The following is a 20,498-nucleotide window of genomic DNA, read 5'->3' on the forward strand; positions in this document are numbered from 1 at the left end:
CTGTTCTGTGGGAAAGTCCTGAGCCATCCCTACTCAGAAGCCTACAGTTCTGAGGAGGATTTTTTTTCTGCTTGTTTCTCCTTTGTCATGTTTTTAAGCTGGAATAATTCCTGTATGCACTCCATGCTGCTGAGCCCCCATGTTTAGATGTTGCTTTTCTTAAATAGTGAGGACAAAATAAAGAGAGCAGTGGTTTCAGTTCCTGCAAAGTGCTTTTGAAGGCAGAAATTTCAGGGAAGGCTTTGAGGCCAAGCTGCATATGCTATGGAAGTAGGAGACATTATTAAGTTTTGTGCTGTGTGGCTGAACTGAATTATTCACCTACACGTGCCTCCACCTGACACAACCATGATACAGAGATGTCATCTTCCAGCTGAAAAATCAGTGTAACTTCATCTCAGATACATGGGTACTGCAAAATTCTCTTATCCCTCTGGCTTTATTTTGGATTGCAATCTCTCACTGACACAGCCACTAAACAGAGTATGAGTTACTACTGACTGGCAGAGGAATGATTTAGTAGCTGTCTTGTCACTTGCAGCAATGCCTTGTTCCATTCAAGATTTTATTTTCTTCTCTTTTAAGCTAATGAAGGTCATACTAAGCCTTTTCTTGGATGGAAGAGTGCTGCCATCAAAACTGGGAACATACTGTAGGAGTCAGTGTTGGTGTCACAGGGCTCCCACACTGGTTCAGTGAGATGTACAGAGTTGCTTGAGGTGCTGAGTAGTTGTGTTGTAGATTGTTTTTTTTATAATTTGGAGTCCTGATTGCACAATATTGGCAGTTTTGGTTGGTTGGTTGGTTGGTTGGTTGGTTGGTTGGTTGGGGTTTTTGTGGTTTTGGTTTTTGGTTTTTTGTTTTTTGTTAAAGTGATAGTCTTTATAAGCATAGGAAATCACATCAGATCTGTCTGACAGAGCTCTTGTTGCATCATAAGTGACTCAACAGGAAATGCATGTTTTCTTATCCCTGTCCTAATCTTTGGTAACATTCCTGTGGAGAGTATAATAGCTGTGCCGTGCCACCTCACAGATGAGTCTTCTCAGCTCATAGCTAGTGTTACCAAAACTCTCTGAAATTCTCATGAGTTGTTGAGCAGCTGCAGTGCAGCTTGTGGCTTTTTACTTTTTCATCCTAGGTTCCCTCAAAGCATCCCACTGATCAGTGGAAAGATAAAATTTATCTTTTCCTCTGTGATGAAATCTTTAGAGGGATTACTTTGTCTTGCCTACTAGATTTTGAACAAACAAAATATATTTGAAACAATTTAAACCTTGCAACAAGTTGAAGTGCTTATGGGAATGTGTAATGTAGTCTCATTGGACATTGGGATACACGGGTGTGTTTCATTACCTGGACACAGGCAATTACTGTTCTGCTGAGCTTTTTGTACTTTGGTTACATAACCATGATGGAAAATATTTTAGAAATTGTGTAGTACAATACATAAATATTGTATACAAATATTTATGGACCTGCTACAAAAGAGAATTTAAATCTAGAGGGCGGCAGAAGATTTATCAAAATCATCTGATTTTCTCTGCTTCAGATTACTCACATGTTCTTTGTCATTCCTTGTTTTAACCATTTTCCTTTGAATCCAATCTGGGAAGAGACATGAAATGTAGAGATACATTACGCAGTATAAATTTTCTAACTGAGGTGGTGGAAAAGAGACCAAAACAGACTGAAACAGGTTTTGGAAGCCTGTGAGTCTAAAAGCCTCTTTGCCTTTTCCATCTGTTTTGGCTGGTTTAGTGGCAGACCCCACCTCCTCCTCCTAGTCCTGCCCTCTGGTGCCACAGCAAGGATCTTACAATGCCAGACATCCGAAGGGTTCCTCTGGCACAGGCAGCTTCAAGCCTACAGTGTGGCACCGGCAGAGCTGTGGTGGGCTTTCCTTACCACAAGAACCAGCCACAGCTGGTTGCACACTCCCCAGGTCTCCACAGCCAGCCTGGGCATTTGCTGTGAGCCCTTCAGTGCTCACCAGGAGTGACAAATGGCCCGCTAATGCTGGCTGGCACTGTGATTACAGGACATCAACGCTTCGATGACAAACAGCTCGGTGACAAGCAAACCGCCCGTAACACTGCGGCTCGTCGTCCCAGCAAGTCAGTGTGGATCCCTCATAGGAAAAGGAGGTTCCAAAATCAAGGAAATCAGGGAGGTAAGTCTTGGGATGTGTGCTGGGGACACTGGCTAGCTCAGCATCCTGCTGCAGTGTGCCCTGCCAGCATCACCCACTGCACTTTGCTGATCACACCAACATGAGCATGTGTCAAAAAGCCTTGGTCTGGGAGAAGCAGGGGGTCCAGCACGGCTGCATTTGTACTTTTCTTGACACTAAAGACCACATGTGAAATAGAGAAACAGCTTTACAGTGTATAAAGTCTTTCATGCACAATTAAGCAAAACAACGGTGGCAAATGGCTTTTCAAGTTTCTTTTCCAGGACAGGTCCCTGCCCAGCAATACTCAGGGGACCCCAAGTCAAAGAGTTGCAGCCATTTCCAAGTTAGTTACCACCCTTACAGTCAGAGAAAAGCCCAAGCAGCACTGGGGATTCCAATCTAATAGACCTACTTTCTAGAAAAGTGTGATTTTCATGCTCCTTCTCTGTTTCTCCTTAATGTCACTGGGCCACAGGTGACCTGATTTGATGCATTCCAAACACATGCAGAATTTTTCTTAGTCCAGAATTTATCTAGAGGTATTCATTCAGTGTGCTAGGAGCCACTTTTTTGCCTAACCAAAAAATGCAAAAAGTACCTGTTTTAACTCTTCCATGCATGATTGTTAACAATATAGCCCATGCCAAGCCAAGGATCTGGTGTTTGTAACCACTCATACAAGAAAATCAGGTACATGCTCAGTTTTATAGAGAAAATCTGAATAGGACATTGCAGAAAAATGGATTGTTATTCTGGAGGACAATATTCCTTCTAAATTTGAATTCATTCCAACATGGGATGAAGTGTTGAATACTAAGATAACATGTTGATCACTTTTTTTTAATTTGCATCAAAATGTATTATTAATTAATTAATTAATTAATTCATGTCAAAAGCTTTTGACAGGTTCTACGAAGTTGAAACTCTGTTTTTTTTAAAGTAAAATGTGGATCCAAGACAGTAGGTTTTAAGGAGCTTTTAAGTTGATTTCTTAGTTATGTTAAAATAGAAGCAGGCATGAGTGTGAACTGTGTGCTAGTGATTGCTTAGCTCTAGGTTTTACAGCTGTCCATGCTTTGGATTTTATATTAAATATTGGTAACTTCACTCAGAGCACTGTGAGAATGTGCCCAAGACATAGGTTTTTAAAGGTAAGATTGGTCTGTTGGCTAAATAAGTGACTGAAGTGATTGTCCTGGTGAGCATAGTTTCAGGAGCAATTGCCTGTAGTCTGGTACAAGGAAGTAAAAGGATAGTTTTTGGCCAAATAGGTGTTTTGATAAGGTTAATGTAGCAAGAAGTCACACTGCACATCTTCCTAAGCATAAGGATAATGGACAAAATATTACTTGTTTTTTGCTACTGATAAATGACCAAAGTCAGAGAATAAACAAGATCAGCACTGGGAGTAAATGCATAAATCACTCTGGTACTTGGCAGTCTTTTGTGCTGGATGCACAGATACCCAGGAATGTGCATTAAAAAGCAAATACCAGGAAAGAGGGGGAAATCAAGGAGCATCCAGCCCAAGATGTGATCTAATGTAATCATCATGCAACATACTGAACAGTTGCTAAAGGAGGGGTCTTTTGTGTTCAGTCATGCACCCAGAAACAGTAGGGTTGCAGTACTGTTTTTGAGATAAGATTATGAAAAAAAAAAGAAAGTAAAAGCATGAGGGATTAATCAAATTACAGTGAAATTCCAAAATCTGTTATGGGGCATGGAATTGATACTTTGGCCTTAAACAGCACTAGTGAACAGAAGATGAAATCAGTACATTAATCAGTCTTTGGAAAGAAGGATAACACGTGTTGTGTATAACTAGCAGGAAAACAAATTAACTCCTTGCTGACTGACACAAAGGCAATGGTTACTGAAAATACTTGTATTTTAAAGCCCAAATGCTGCATTGCATAACAGTCAGGAATAGATCTTTTGTGCAATATGTTAAAGAGCTTGGTCAACATCAAATGCCTGTGTTTTTCTCTATTCACTGAAAAGGTCTTCTGTGTTTGTTTAGTAATGTCAAGGGTTGTTTGGGCTTCCTTTTTTTTATTTTTTTTTAACTAAAACACACTAGTGCCAAGATGAAATTTAAAAAACAGTGCAAAAAAGAATCCCAAAAGTGGCTCATTACTTTCTTGGTTTCATTAATGAGCTAAAAGTTAATTTAATCAACACTAATTATGATTTAGAAGTGCTTCTGTACCATATAGCATAAGGAAGCCTGAATTTCAATAAGAGACACAAGTCAGCCATCAGTAGATTAAAGAGCCATTTATCAGGAGATTAAAGAGTGACTCATTTGATTAGCTGAGCTTCTTCAATTATTGGGGTTTGTTTCTTCTTATTTTTTTATTATTGAAGAGTACTTCATTTCACCCTTTTCACTTTTTAGTCACCATTGAAACTGTCAGTCTTTGAGAGGGTTAAAATGCTTCTCATGAAGTTTAGGTCTCATCTGCTGAGGACTAACCTCCCTGGGGTGGTAGTGTTGGCAAGCTGGCTTGAACGACCAAATCCACGTCCAGGGTAGGAGTTTCCATACGGGCTCTACCACATCCAGCAAAGAAAGGACAAAAAGTTTAGGGGTGCACCCCCTCTGTTGTCTCAGTGAATGACTGGAGAGGCGCCATTGCCTGCATGGCAGTGACAGTGTCTTTGCCCTGTCTCTGCTCAAGTCCACAGGAGCACAGGTGCAGGTGGCAGGGGACATGCTGCCCAACTCGACGGAGCGCGCCGTGACCATCTCCGGCACTCCCGACGCCATCATCCAGTGCGTCAAGCAGATCTGCGTGGTGATGCTGGAGGTGAGTGGGCACCCTGCGCGTCCCTTCTCACTCAGGAGATGCTCAAACACATTATTAATAATTGTCAATTGCCATGGGTTCCCCTGAGGTGCTGCTTGCCCTTCCTGAGCCAGGGATTTCCAGAGGCTCAGTTAAACTCTGCTTTTCCTGGTGTTTGAGGGCCTCTTGCAGCAAGATTTAGCAGTCAAAGGCTGTCATGATATTGTTGAACAACAACCAGGTCCAGAACAGAGCTGCAGGCATTCTGAAAGAAACACATTTTGTTCTGATGTAGAATAGGGCAGAAAACATCCAGGTCTTGTTTAAAATAAAAATTATTCTGACCTGCCAGGACTTTTTGCTTCCTTAGGGTCAGGTCATTGCATCAGACCAGTAAGTTTCATGTTGATGGCAATTTTTTAGCCCTTAGATTAAATGATACACAAAATAAATTTATATAAAAATCTGGGCCTTTTAACCCTTACTGAAAATGCCCATAATTTCCAAGGCATCGACCATGCCCCTGTTTCATGAAATGCCTTAACATGTGTAATGAAGCTTCATAGCTTCATCTGACAGTGGCAGTAATGAAACCACAGATGTCACCATTGCCTCTTTTGGCCATGCACTCAGGTCCTCAGCTCCTCCCTTGAAGCCCAGACATAGGCCTCTAGCGTGCTTTTGGTCTGATGGGGTGGGGGGCAGGGTGGGCTGGGTGGGTTACCTGCATGCCTTGTTGTCTGAGGTGACCAGTGTTTATAAAAAGAGACATCGTTTTAATACAAGCTCTGCTTTGTTTTACATTTTGACCGCTTTATGTTTTTGTCTGCAGTCCCCACCCAAAGGTGCCACCATCCCCTACCGTCCCAAACCTGCCTCTGCACCTATCATTTTTGCAGGTGGCCAGGTAAGAGCAGACACCATTTTGGCTTCAGCTGGAAACCACACCGTCCTGGCCCAGCCTCAGCCAGCGCCTGTTAGTTTTCAACTTTTACTCTTTCTTGCCTGGTATAGTATGGATGTGCTTTGTCTGCTGTGTGTGCTTACTGTTTGCAGGACAGGAGAACACTGCATTGCAAACTCTACACAAAATTGTGACGACCTGGTATTTTACCAAGATTTAACATTGACTTCTGTAATTAAGAAAGGTTTTCCCTTCTGCAGATTGAGAGGTGTCCAGATCAGGAGCTCACTGAGTGGGGCAACCCTGCTTATTGTAGTGGTTGGGTTTTTTTTTTCTCCTTAACTTGCAGCTTCACTAGCAGTATAAGCAGTTTTGTCAATTTTGAGATGATGAAACAGCGGGACATTTCTGCTAATGAAAAGTGTAATTTTTTTCTCATAGTTTTCATACTTTTTGGGACCAAATAGTGCTTTTTGCAGTAAGGATTTACACACACATAATTTCCACTGCTTGTAGTCCCTCAGGACCAAGTAGCAATGGAATTCCAAAGTGGCTGCAACTACTTACATGGAAGCGTAGACCTTCCCAGCAATGGTGAGGAACAGCGTGATTGATAACCCAAGAACACCATTCCTGTTTCTTTTTCATGTAAAGAAGTTTTGATGATTCCTCCTTCACCTTAAGCTGTATCATTCAGGCTGTATCTCATCTGCCTTTAAAAACCCACATGCAATTGGTTCTTCTGTGTCTTTTAGTAATGTCTGAAATGGGTCTGCAGTGTGTGACAGAAGCATAGCAGGATTGCTCTGCCGTCATCTATTGCAGGGGGAATGCAGCTTTCACTGAAGAGCCAATGATAAATAGAGCTGATAAATCCCCTAAAAACACCATGGGAGGGTCACAAGGGGACCTGTGTGGCCACCAAGCTTCAAGCAGTGGTGGAGGAGTGAGGCGCTGCAAGCCCTGCCTGACTCAAGGGGAAATCGACCCCATAAACCCAGCCTGGAGGCAGGCAGACATCTACTCAGGATTAGCATATGTAAAGCCCCTCTGGCAGCAAGGCACCCCCACCCAACCAGATCTTTTCCCCAAGGTGATGCCAAGGTCTCTTTTTAAGCAATTACCCAATTACCTGCACAGTGGAACACCTGCAGGCAGGGCCCCCCTCCCACTCCATCAGCCCATCCAAGGCCATCAGCCTGTCACAGGCTGTGGGCTGATGGCACAGACTGTGTCCCACCTCAGGCAATTTGGAGATCATATGAGAAGCTGGACATGGAGTTCCTGGTGGGGCTGAGTGCCCAAGGTGCTGCTGGCATTGTTGGTGTGACAACCTGTGCCACCACAATCTGCTGGTGTGTAAGGAAGCTCTTGCACAGGAGCACACACCTCCCAAGCAAATGCCAAAATGCTTCTGACAGCCCTTGTCATGAGCTGTCTCTGATTTTTTCTGTCTCAGAGTTTTACTTTCTATTCTCTAATGATTTGTTCTGATGGATATCCAGATTTTTATATTCTGGATGTAGTCGCTTTCATTGTGTTTGAGCCTACTTCTGTTACTTGTTGTCATCGAAATAAGAAATCTGCTTCCTTGGTGACCAGAGCTGAATGGAAATGTAAAATAATGTGCCAGAAACTGGTCTATGACTGAAAGTACAGAATAATTTACTCCATATATGTAAGTTTACACTGCAGTGCTTTCCTTTAAGAAATATGTGTGTGTATATATATGCAGCAGCCCATTCTATCAGTGCTGTAATTGCCACTGCCTTCAAAGGCTGTATATGATTACTCAAAATCATTGAAACTGTTTGCTAGAGGGTGCTGAGCAGTTCATATAAATAATTGAAAGTATCCTATTTTCAGGTCTAATCGCTCTTGTCATCTTCAGTTTTATCAGTTTAAAGTGTTCTCACTTTTCTAATGCAACCTTGTTGATGTGAGAAGGAATAGAAGAGGCAGACACCTTCCGTGTGCTTTGAATTTCTCTGCTCTGACTAAGCAGAATTTTTAAGAAAATGCTTAAGGTGTGTTTGGACACCAGTATGGAAAGCCACTTTAACCAGGTTTCATAAGTGGAACTTAATACCAAAAATAAAATTTTATTAGCACTGTTAGTTCCATTCAACGTTTCAGCTAAGCTATCAGGAGTTATTTTTCTATTCTAAATTACATCATGGCTATCTTGGAAGGATTTTGTTTGTTTAACACTTAGTAAAATAAGTAACATTAGCAAAATATAATCTCTAGTTTTTCTTAAGAAGTTGGGGTTCTTCCACTCTACGTATTGCTTTTAATTCTCTTGTGCTTCTTTGATACTGCATTGCATAACAAAACTAAAAGGAAACTAAACACTGCCCTGCTCTTCTCCTATTGTTATTTATCATGTGCAATGGTTAAATTGGACATTTCTACCCTGTGTGCTGCACTGGTGGTACTGAGAGGGTGCAGCTTTGCTTTATGTCTCTCACCATTATGATGGGTTAAATTGAGGGAGGTGTGCTGACCAGGTCATCCCTGCTGTTGCTTACGTTAGTAGGGAAGTTGCCCTTGACTGTGATGGAAGCAGAACCATAGCCCATGTGCTCAGTGGAACATTACAGGACAGATGTCTCAGCAGCCTCTAATCAGGCCTGAGCTCAGCAAGCCCCAGCCCTCAGCCCCAAAAACATGATTCCCCTGACAAAGGGTAAAGCAGATACTGTTTTCTCAAGCTAAATCGATCAAATAACCTTTTTGGCAGCCTAAGAAATGAAAACCTTTCTTTCTCTTTTTTTTTTTTTTTTTTTTCTGGGGAAGAAAATTCAAGTCTCATCATGTCCATTCTAGTTTGATAGTTTTCATGGACTACCAAGTAACCAAGTAAACCTGGTCTAAGCACTAAATATTCATTGTTTTTATTACCTCTCCAGTTTTTTTGCTTCCTCCTATGTACACATGGAAGTATGAGGGAGCAGAATGATGAGGGAAGGGGTGGCTTCTGTTGGTTTGCTGGTGACTTTTTGTGATGGGTTCTTCCTGGTTTACCAACCACTGCTTGGAAAACAGCCATGTAAAAGATGTTCTCTCAGCTGGGTTTGAAGTACAGCTGAGACCAGAAAAGACACTTGTGACCCAGCACAGAGGCTCAGACACCAAAGCATGGTTTCCAAATCCACTGTTTGCCCACAGTCCCAGCTGTAACCTCCCTGAAGCTGCTGCTGGGCTTGGCTGAGCACAGAGCACCCCCACCACCACCACTCCTTCCCACTGAGGTTGTCCTCATTTGGTGAAACAGTTTAAAAAGTTTCGCTTGCTTGAATACATGTTTTCTTTAGACCCACTGATGACGGTGATCACTTGTTTTTGTGGAATAGAACCTTTCTTAGTGATATGCAACTCATCAGTGATGCCCATTCCCTGTAGATGCACATACATGTTTGCCCATGAGCCTCCCATTGAGCCTGGTACATACAGTTTTCTCCCTGAAAACTGCTCATGTGCATAATGTTTTCCAGATTATGGCCTGGCTTTATAACTAATTTAAAAACTAAATTAAATGTTTCTTCTCCAGAAGAAACAGAAATGTGCATCATGCAGTTGAGACATTAAAGGTTTTAATATCCGAACTCCATTAAATGAATTGTTTTATCATTTGCAGAGGATTCATTACTTTCTAAGAGGCCTTTTGTCAAATAAGCATTTTGCAAACTAAGCTAATCAGCTCTGTTCCTGTTTATAATTCTCCCCCTACAAATATTTATGTTATAATTTGTCCTTCTGCTTTCCTGCCTGTCTAAGCACAAGCACATTAATTTTTTTTCTGACATGCCATTCCTTTCATACATAATAGAAAATCATAAACTCTCTGTAGTTTTTTTTTTTTTTTGTAGGCCACTGCAGAGAGTTGAACAGGACCAGCAGGAGAGACAAAGGGCTATGCTAACTGGTGCCAGGCATGCCACCATATCCCTCCTCACTCATGTGCTTTTTTACCCCCACACCTCACCCCGGTGCTGCCAGAAATGATGCCAGACACTTGCAAGGGACTTACATCCCTTGCACTGCTCTTGTGGTGCAGAGTGGCTGGATTTGGAGAGAGGAGATCTGGCTTGTTGTGGAAGATAAGACCACCCACTGTGCTGGGGGTCTCCATGATGCTCCTGTCTCCAAACTGGCCTGCTGGCCCTGTGCCCAGGCACTGCAGGACAGGCTGCCATCAGCACACAGGCTCAGCTGCCCCCTGGCACGGCAGCCTGGGCATGAACTCCATGAGATGCCCCATGAGGTATCTGTTGCTGTCAGATGAGGTGTCTCAGAGCTGGCTGGCACGTGGCCCTGCACACACGTGGCGGTCAGGAGCTGGAGGACAGGGCAGGACATCCCCTGAGCAGCCCTGTCCCCTCCTCGCTGTGCCTCCGGCTGCTCCGGCATCAGCATCTCCCCCGGTGCCTTGGTGTCACTGGCCACCCCCTGTGCTCCTTGAGCCCCTCTGTGTCCTCAGCCCTGCTCCCAGCAGACAGAGCTGGATAAAGAGAGCTCCTGAGGGCCGAGAGCATCAGGGCTCGGGCAGTGGCACTTGGGGTTCTCTGCTTGCAGGGGTACATGGGCAGCCTGACAGAGACCTTTCTGTGCCGTGCCAGGGGTTATCAAGCAGCACAAGACAATTAAACCTCACTCAGTGTGGAAAGCAATGCAGGTGGCATTTGCTGGGGGGGGCATGAGAAGCTTTTGTGATGAGAACTGGAATGCTGCTTGTCCCACCGGACTAACCCTGTCTTAACTGTGCTTGTTGTTCCCAGGCATTCACGATTCAGGGGCAGTATGCCATCCCTCATCCAGACGTGAGTCCAGCACATGTAAATTATTCCCTTTTTGTTCCTCTCCCTCTTATTTGTTCTGGGCAGCATTTGCTTTCTACAGTTAGCAATAAAGACATGGCCTAAGGGCACCTTTCCTGACCAACATGGTCTATAGCCAAGTGTTAGCCCAGCTACATCTCTTACCTTGTGTAATAATTGCTAGAAAGTACAATGGCCCAGGAACAAATGACAGTTATCTTGGTCTTTTTGCATGTGATATATTTGAGTTCTTTTAATATGTAATTCTACAGTAATTAGTTAATATTAACAATAGCCATTACATGTAATAACAGTAGAGATGTCATTTATAACCAGTTTGTTTTGTTTTTTTTTTTCTCTACGGTAGATTAGAATGAATGATTAAACCTTTTATTTTTCAATATAATTTTAATTAATCCAGTTTTAGAACACGTAAGATGGTTTCTCTGCTCTGAAATAATTCCATTTGATTGGTTAGTTCTAATTTCCCATCCTGCCCTGCAGTTGACCAAGCTTCACCAGTTGGCTATGCAGCATCCCCCCTTTACTCCCCTTGGGCAGACCACCCCTGGTTTCCCTGGTACGTACCCATGACCCCCTGGAGATGTCCTTCTTCTTAACAGCTTTGTTTCCCGTGGTCATTACATCATTTTAATAATAAATGTGGTCAATGACCAGCAATCCTTCTGTTTTTACACATTAATCTCTCTTCTTCCCTCCCGTACCTCTGTTACCGTTCCTTTCATCATTACTAAAACGTGCTTTGTTTGTTACTTTTATTAATCACAACTGCTTCATTTGTGCCCTTGGCTAAAAGCCCTGAGTTTCTTCTGTTCAGTCCTTGCAAAGTTATTGTGGACCATACAGTATGTACCAGTTGGTTCTGAGGGAAGTGCCTGGGCGTGCTTCTTGTCCATGCTTTGGTGACATGGATCAGAGAGAAGCAAACATGGGAAAACCGTTTGTGCTCATGGCGCAGAAACACCAATTAAAGAAACCATGGCATGCTGAAAGCTGAGTTCTTGTAGAGCCAAATGTCTTGAGAGCATCTGCAATCATCACTGCTGGGACAAGTGCCTCACTTCCTACTAGATAACTCAGATATAGCTACAAAATGCCATGGAAATTTAGTTAAGGACTTAAAATTTGCTCCCTACTTAAAGCTGAGGCTGAATTATTGATGGAAGAGTGAGATAAGCCTGCAAATGAACATTTATATTGTGCTTCACAACATACATGCTTGGCATCTAAAAACTTCACAGAAGTGCATCTGTACTGGTACATGCTTTGTATGGCAAATAACATTTTATGACATACATCACAAATTCTCTGAGCAACTTGACTACTTGATACTCAGTGTGAAACAAGCTTGTGCAATTCATAATTGAATATAAACAAATACAATTAGTCACTTTATTTATTTTTGTATATTCTAGTTAGAAATTACTATTTTTGGCATATCTTTACAGATAATACAATAAACACCAATAAAAGAGAAAATAAGATAAAGATTCATGACATCAAAACATACTTTTGTTTCTTTGTGATGTATCTGATAAAATACCTACAAGTAATACTAAATGGCTTTTCCTAGCTTTGTGTTTTCCTTATTCTTGTCATTAACATCCTGCTCCTTAATCTTTTCCTGGATATATTTGTGAGATGTACGTTTCTGTAATGTTACTCTGTGTTAGAACAGTAATTCCATTTTTCCTGAGCATTTTCCTTTTGTCCACCCAATTTACAAACAAATGTATGTAGCTTAGAGTACTTTGTCCATTGCCCTTCCAAAATTACCCTTCCCGACATTTCTTTAGCAACTAATCCCACATATAATTTCCAGATTTTCTTAGGTTAATTTCTTTGTCCTTATTTTTTTTTTTTTTTGTTATTTTTCATGAACATATACTCTGTTCAGCTAATTGTTCGTTTGACACCCACTTTAATTTTCCATATTCTAGAGTTCCTAGTAGACAGGTCTAATTTCAGCCATACATTAATTTCTCAATTGATGTGTTTAGAACAAGATTTGGAGACTTGTTTTTAGAGGAAGCCCTTCATTTTCTAGAAGCTTTTTGTGATGACTCTCTGGAATCTCATGTGACATTTGTTTCTTTGATGGGTTAAAGGTTAATTAAAATAAGACTAATTTAAAATTAGCCCAGCCCTCTGAGTTTTGCATCCTTTGCTTTCTTTTCTGTTTCACTATCAGTTCTCTATTTTTCTTTGCTCTTTTCTCTTTTTTTTTTCCCTCTCCTTTCTGTATGTTTCCTTCTTTAAATTTTCATTTTTGTGTCTTGCCCTTCTTGCAAACAGCTGGCGTAACATTTTCCCTCTGTCCCCTGAATAGGACTGGATGCCACTACTCCAACCAGTTCCCATGAACTTACAATTCCCAATGATGTAAGTGGACCAATAGTCCGTATCTCTTTCTCTTCTCTCGCTCCTCTGCCGCCAGAGGGGCCACGTCTGACCTTGGCTGATGTGCAAACACCAGCCCCAGGATAGACTGTGCAGCACTCAGCCTGTGGGGAGGGGCCTGAGGGGCTGCTGAAATGCTGGATGGCAGGGCAGGAGTGGCTGTCCCCTCTTGGTGACAGTGCCACGGGGCTGCACTGGCTTCAGGAAAGCCTGGGCTCCCAAAATTCATCTCTCAGGTGGCACTGGCACGGGTGGTCTCAGCAGAGGGGCCAAAGGGGCTGGAACAATGTGCAGCCCTGTGTGCTGTGTGTTGGGCTGGAGTCCTCCATGGCCATCTCCACTGAACCACACATTTACCCAAGATGGCATTTTTCCTGAGCCAGAAAGCTGCTTTGGAAATGTAAAGGTGCAGTATAAGGGTTTATTTAAAAAACAAGGGCTAGGAACATTCCTGCTCCAGCAGCTCTGGGTTGGTTGTGATCAACAGGGCCAGTGTCCATGAGCAACATGGTGCTGAACCTTAAAACAGTTCAAAATGCCCAGCTGATATGCTGGGCATCACATAAAAATGCCTTCCCATTTAATTTGATTTCATTGCAAACAGGGTTGGGGTCTTTTTTCCATTTTCATTACAAATGAGTCACTTGGAAAATGGAAGTATTCCCCTCCAGTAAAAAAAGCTTTGAAGCATGGGTGGGATCACCAATAGCAATTATATTACTTAAGAGATACTTGCAATATTGTGCAAGCCCTATTAAACTCAGTGGCAATGATTTACAGTAAGAGAAAGATACAGAACCACAAAGTGGAGGTGTGAGTGCTGTGATTCATTAAACTTTCTGTTACGTAAAAAATTCCCTGCTGATTTATCAGTTCCTGCTTCACAACCAAATTCATACTAAGTTGAGAATTTTTTAGGAGCACCTTCTTTATCCTTACAGCACAAGTTTCATAATTTCCATTTCAGACAAATGTTCTTGCTATCAGAGTTGTAAATCCAAGGTCACTCTTCTGACTTCTTTTCTTTTGGGGTTCATGGCAGAAAAGGGGAGGGAGAAGGTTGGCCCTGGGTCCTGTAGTGCCATACAAAATTTTTTAAAACCATCAGTTTCTCAACCATGAGGTGTGAAATGCCCAGCTCTGCACTCTCCATGAACAGCAAACACAAATCTGCCTGATGATTCTCATAGAAGGTTTTTATGGCTACACAGCGCGTGTCTTGCTGTTGCTGCTAAAGGAGCAAAGCCAAGGCTAAAATGGGGTCAGGCTTAGGAAGAGCCTGCAGGAGCTCTCCAGGTGGTGAGAGGAGTTCTGATGTGTGTATGGTGTCAAGGTGAGCATTAGAGGACCAGGTCAGTGCTGCCACCTGAGCCCTGTGTCCCCCTCTCTGTGTGTGCATGCCCAGGGCTGCAGAGCAGAGGGGAGAACTGGCTCTTGTCCTGTCAAGTAGCAGGAGCTGCTTGGGAATTTCACAGGTGCCTTCCCTGGGGTCTCCCAGTGTGGCCATGCATACTGTGCCCCATCACAGCTGCACAAGGGCTGCTCTCCAGGCAGCCCAGTGCCAAAAATGTATTTCTTTTTGTCAGCAGTGGTGTGACCAGCAGGACCAGGGCAGTGAATGTCCCCCTGTGCTTGGCTCTGGTGAAGCCACACCTCAAATGCTGTGTTCAGTTTTAGACCCCACAGTTCAGGGAAGACACAGTTCAGAAATTGAGGTGCTGGAGCAAGTCCAGAGAAGGGCAATGAAACTCGTGAAGGGTCTGAGCACAAATCCCATGAGGAGCTGCTGATGGAGCTGGGGTTGTTCAGCCTGAAGAGAGGAGGCTCAGAAGGGACATGATTGTTCTCTGTAACCACTTGAAAGGAGACTGTAGGTGAGTAGAGGTTGTTCTCTTCTCCCAAGTGGATGATAGGAAAAGAGGAAGTGGTCTTAGGATGCTGTACCTGAGGAGGTTTAGACTGGATATTAGGAGAAATGTCTTCACTGGAGGGATGGTCAGACATTGGAACAGGCTGCCCAGGGAAGTGGTGGAATCGCCATCCCTGGAAGTGTTCAAAAGGACATCTGGAATTGTTCAAATGGACATTGTGGCTGTGGCATTTGAGGACTTGGTTTAGGATGAAATGATGGTGCTGGGTTAATCATTGGGCTCCATGATGTTAGAGGTGATGTACAGCCTTAATGATTCAAAGAGAAATGAGGATATGAGGGAGACAGAGAGAAATGAGGCATGAGGGAGCAGGGTGGGAAGGCACAGGCACCATCAGTCAGATGCTGTGTGTGGAGGGAGGTCAGGGTGGGAGAGGCAGCAGCAGCTGTGCACAAAGCCTGCGTGGGCAATTCGACTCTGCTTTCCCAATAAACATCTCCTAGTCCAGTTTTGATGGACAGGCTGTCAGCATGGCACAGGGATTGTTTATCTGGCTGAAGGTGAAGGAAGCTGCAGGCCCTGGCCCAGAGCTGCAGTGCAGTCCTGAAGCTGCCTGGGGTTTGTCCCCTGCCTGCTCCAGCTCCAGGGATCCCCTGTGCTGCACGAGTTCCACAGCTTTCTTACCATTGTGCTTATCTGTGTAAAAGTCCAGCACACATGAGAACACCATGGGACCTGCAAATACCCACATGCTCTGCTGCTACCAGAGAAACCAGTGTATAGCTACGTGTGCTACACACTTTTATATACTTTTAAAGACCAAGATAATGATAAGCATACCTCAGTAAGAATATGATTGAGCAAAATCAGATATAAAGGCAATGAGGAGATGGGAGTTTAGCCTAGTGTACAGCAAATAGATATTAATACCCTTTTACAATCACTTCATATTAAAATAAATTTTCCTCATTCCCTCTGGCATTTAGGCAGTGACAGAAATTTATTTTTCTGTTATTAATAATTTCTGTAAAAACATCATGCTGCTTTCTTCATGCAATATGCTGGCAATTGCAATTAACCTGTTGCTCAATAACAAAGAGATACTGGAGAACAAAAAAAGTTTACAGAAAGTTATTTTTCACATGCTAAAAGCTGAGGCCTCCCCTCCAAATAATGAATTCAGAAGATTTGCTTTTCTAGGTTTTTTCATAACTTCTGTGTAACTCCAAAAAGAGAACAAAGAGGACACTTCTCCCAGTCCATCTCAGAAGTCACCTTAGTCTTTATAGCATCTCATTTTGATCATCAAAGCCTCTTGCAGGGGCATTTGATTGCCTTTCTTTCCTTGCTGGGATCTTCTCTGTCCTTCCATTGCTGCCCAAGTTACACAGTATAAGTGTGTTTCACCTAAATCGCAGAATAAAGTGGCATAAACAAGTCCTTAAAAGAAAGAAGAGATGACACCCTTGGGTGTAGATAACAAGTGTCTTAAGATTTCATAAGTCAATACCCCAAAACATCCATTGGGAGTAAATGAGCAGACCAATAATAATTTAAAAATCCATCTCATAAAAATTAGGCACATTTTGCATATATGTGGGAGAGGCAGGGACAAGCAACAGGAGAGCAACTTAACCCCACAGAAAGCACTAAGAACATTTTAGGGCAGCTGTAAATCTGATCACTATGCCATAGAAACAGAAGTGTCAATCCATCCAAGATGGATATGACAGACTTGAAGAATTGCCTTTATTTCCCTATGGTACCTCCAATACTTCCCTGCCAATGAGCGGGACCCACATGTGCAAAATGTTCTCAGAGCTGCCCACGTTTTCTCAGTTTTCTATATGGCTCATTGCAAAGTCTGTGCAATTATTATGATCCAGATTTTGCATTGTTGTGGCAAGGAAATTTCTTAAAGTTATTATTGTTTTGTTCTCAAGAGATACAGAGTATTTAGACTTCTTTTTCCAGGCCCTGCTGCAAGTTTGTAAAGAACTATAATCTGCCTCAGGAGATATTTCCCCCTGTAGAGTACTCTGCCCCAGACCTTCTAGTTAAAAAACAGAAAACAGACCAACCCAAACCTGAAACCAAGAGTTTCAGCCTGTATCTTTCTGAGAAGAGATTGAAGAGTCTCATTCCTGATGAGCACCTGCTTGCTTAGCTAATGCAGAGGCTTTGCCAAAGCAAATGGACTGGCTGTGTTGGCAGCAGGGAACCAGGGGGATCCATGAGTACCTGTGGTCAAGCCCTCTGCTCCTGACAGCAGATACCAAGTTACAGAGGCTAATTCTTGGCCCTTTTTACAAGCACTGCATTGTAAGAAAGGAAACTGATTCTTTTTCACCAGTGCTTAAAATCTTCATGTCATTTCCTGTGGCAGTCAATGCTCTGCAGCATTGAACTCTTTCATTAGACTCTGTCAGTGCTTCAGCATTACAGGAAAATTTATTTATTTATTTATATATATATATGTAAAGCATTTATATTTAGCATTATGGGGAAAATAAAATAATGGAAGAGAGGTTGCTGAACCAGAGATGCCATAGCATATTGGGAGAAACTATCAGCATCAGTAATTTGGAGGTGAGACGAATTATAGGAGACCTTCGAATCCCACCCTTTAAGAGTCCAGACTCCTGACTCAGTTCTGTTTCCATTTGTGCCAGCAGAACTTTATATCAAAGAACAGAGCAAAGCTAGAAAAAAGCAAAAAGCAGAACGTGTATGTTTTAGGGTTGGTTGGTTTGGAGTTTTTTTTTGGTACAAGGAGAAATGAGGTGTGTTGAGTTTGGGGAGGACAGACAGAGGTGGTGTAGAGAAAGTGGAAAGGGAACCATTTTTACTTGATGCTCACAGATCAAGAAGGAGGGTACACCAGCTGAAATTTTTGGGTGTAAAAACAAATGGTGATACTTAACACATCAGCAAGCTCTGGAGGTCACTGCCATGGCCCTTGGACAGCAAAAGGAGAAACAGGTTCAAAAAGAAATTGTCAGGCAAATGGACTATGGAGCATAAAGGTAGAGATAGCACCTACTGCTCAGATGGTCTGTAAGCCTTGAGAGGGAATTTGAAATACCAGAAGAAATTTTATTTTATACCTCACACTGGTTTTACCTTTTTTTTCCTTGTAAGGGTGGGTTACTGCCACGGTCAGAGACAGACTACTGGGCTTGATGCACATCTATGTGAGCTCTTCCACCCAACTCTTGAGAGAGTCAAAATATCGATGCATGTACATGTACATACTGTGTGTGTGTGTATGTACATATGTTTCTATTATAGATATTTAAAATACAAGTATTCCCAGAGTGGGTGAATCTCAGAGTGGGTCAGGTTGCAGGGACCACAGGGCCATCTGGTCCAACCTCCCTGCTCCAGCAGGGTCATCTTAGAGCAAATGGCACAGGATTGTGTCTAGATGGTTCATGAACATCTTCAGCGAGGGAGACTCCACAACCTCTCTGGACAACCTGTCCCAGTGCTTGGTCACCCACACAGTGAAAAAGCTCTTCCTCACATCCTGGTGGAACTTCCTGCACATCAGTTTTTGCCCATTGATTGCTTCTTGTCCTATTGCTCAGCACCACCAAGAAAAGCCTGGATCCACCCTCTTGGCACTCTCCCTTCAGATTCTGATATTCATGAGGTCCCCCCTCAGTTGTCTCTTCTTGAGGCTGAACAGGCTGAGTTCCCTCAGGCTTTCCTCATAAGAGAGGTGCTTCAGTCCTTCACTCATCTTTGTGGCCCTGCACTGGACCTGCTCCAGGAGCTCCATGTCTCTCTTGTCCCGAGTAGTCCAGAACTGGACACAGCGCTCCAGACTTGGCCTCACCAGGGCTGAGTAGAGGGGCAGGATGACTTCCCTTGATCTGGGCAGTGTTATTTATTCCTAATGCTCCCCAGGATCTCATTGTCCTTCTTGGCCACCAGGACACACTGCTGGGTCATGGACAGCTTGTTGTTCACCAAGACCCCCAGGTCCTTCACCACAGAGCTGCTTTCCAGCAGCACAGCCCCCACATTTGTTAAATTTCAGACAGTTCCCCTCTGCCCATCTCCACCCTGTCAAGAGGGTCTGAAGGGCTGCACAGCCCCCTGGGGTGTCATCCTCTCCTCCCAGCTCTGTGTCATCAGGGAACTTGCTGAGCAGAACTCTGCCCCTTCATCTGAGTCGTTGATGAACACGTTAACACTGGCTCCAGTACTGAACTCGGGGGACACCACAAGTGACAGGCCTCCAACAGGACCCTGTGCCACTGCTGATTGCATTTATTAGTTTGTACAGTATTAGACTACAGTGTGTAGTAGGCTTGGTATAGTCTGTGGTAGGTTTGGCTCCTCTCCCAAATGCACCAGAGGTGTTTGGTTGGATGCAGTTTGATGATTCCATCTCAGAGCAAGGCATCTCAGGCAGGTCTCTTTATATAAAACAAAATCCCCATAACTAAATGTCCCTTGAACTTCTTCTAGAACACATCAGCTCTTGAATACTCAGATACTGTTCAAATTTCAGTGTAATAGCATGTAATGAGAAAGGCACCCCAGAGAGAGCCCAAGCCCCCAGCACTGCTATCCTTCTCACATGGCAGACGAGATGGAGTTGTGTGTTCTGCACGAGCTGCAGGCCATGTCACAGCTTGCAGAGGGTGTCCAAACATCCTGTTGTCACAGCAATGAAGAGTGACTTTGGAGAGCTTCAGGCCAAAGGTTACCAAACCTCTCTTCCAGACACCAGCATCACCAGTGTTCTTGACCAGTGTGGACTGAATCCTCACTACTTAACTCAAACGCAGCTAGGAGATGGCACGTTCTTTGCACTGACCCACCTGGGTGACAGTCTGGGCATCCCTGAGGACCCCCAGCACATACAAGTGGCAATACACTTGCTGAGTGACCCCAGCAGGTGCCTGCTCTGGTGCTCTCCTCTCCTGCACCAGCTTCACTCCCTGCAGACCATGGAGGCCAGTGAGACTGAGGCATCAGAAGCAGAGGCTTAGGGATCCTGTGCTGCCCACAGACAGCCAGTGCGGGCACATTGGTGTGCATACAGACAGACAGAGGCTTCCTGGAGAAGCACACACCAGTCCTCTGCACTGGCATGTAGTGACACACTCAGAGAGATTCCTTGGGATGAGGACAGGGAGCTCAAGGCCCTCCTGTTGTAGCAGGATGGGAAATCCTGTGTGCATTTCCTGCCACCCCATTTTCCCCCCTCATGGTTGCTCCTCTTGTGCTTGTCAAAATTTGGTCTTTGTTTCAGCCACCTGGGTATCCACTTTGGCTTTCTGTTTGTCCCTGAGTGTGAAGCAAGGATTGCATTGGGAGGTTTTTCTTCTCTTGGTAAAACATGTGGACAACTGTGAATCTGTTTCTGGCCAGTTACTCCAAGTGCTACAGTTCCCCATAAGGGTATTCAACACATCAGGGCCTGAAGCAGCAGGGAGAGTGGCAGTCTCTGTATCCTGGCATATCCTTCTGCAAAACTGGCAACATTATCCCAGCATC

General features: G+C 43.6%; 1 protein-coding gene across 16 annotated transcripts in view; it reads left to right on the forward strand.

Annotated features, from left to right (window-relative positions):
* LOC131092157 (poly(rC)-binding protein 3-like) overlaps positions 1-20,498 on the forward strand; it is a 495,350-nt gene that overhangs the window by 455,264 nt on the left and 19,588 nt on the right. For 13 of the 16 annotated variants that reach the window (XM_058038809.1, XM_058038838.1, XM_058038818.1 and 10 more), the window contains 6 exons: positions 2,042-2,173; positions 4,861-4,989; positions 5,801-5,944; positions 10,654-10,710; positions 11,197-11,272; positions 13,043-13,095. In XM_058038809.1, the coding sequence (XP_057894792.1) occupies positions 2,042-2,173; positions 4,861-4,989; positions 5,801-5,944; positions 10,654-10,710; positions 11,197-11,272; positions 13,043-13,095 (591 nt within the window). The remainder of the gene's footprint in view (positions 1-2,041; positions 2,174-4,860; positions 4,990-5,800; positions 5,945-10,653; positions 10,711-11,196; positions 11,273-13,042; positions 13,096-20,498) is intronic. The other 3 variants (XM_058038829.1, XM_058038790.1, XM_058038846.1) reach the window with 2 other exon arrangements.

The sequence above is a fragment of the Melospiza georgiana genome, chromosome 1, assembly GCF_028018845.1.
Source record: "Melospiza georgiana isolate bMelGeo1 chromosome 1, bMelGeo1.pri, whole genome shotgun sequence".
Lineage (NCBI taxonomy): Eukaryota > Metazoa > Chordata > Aves > Passeriformes > Passerellidae > Melospiza > Melospiza georgiana.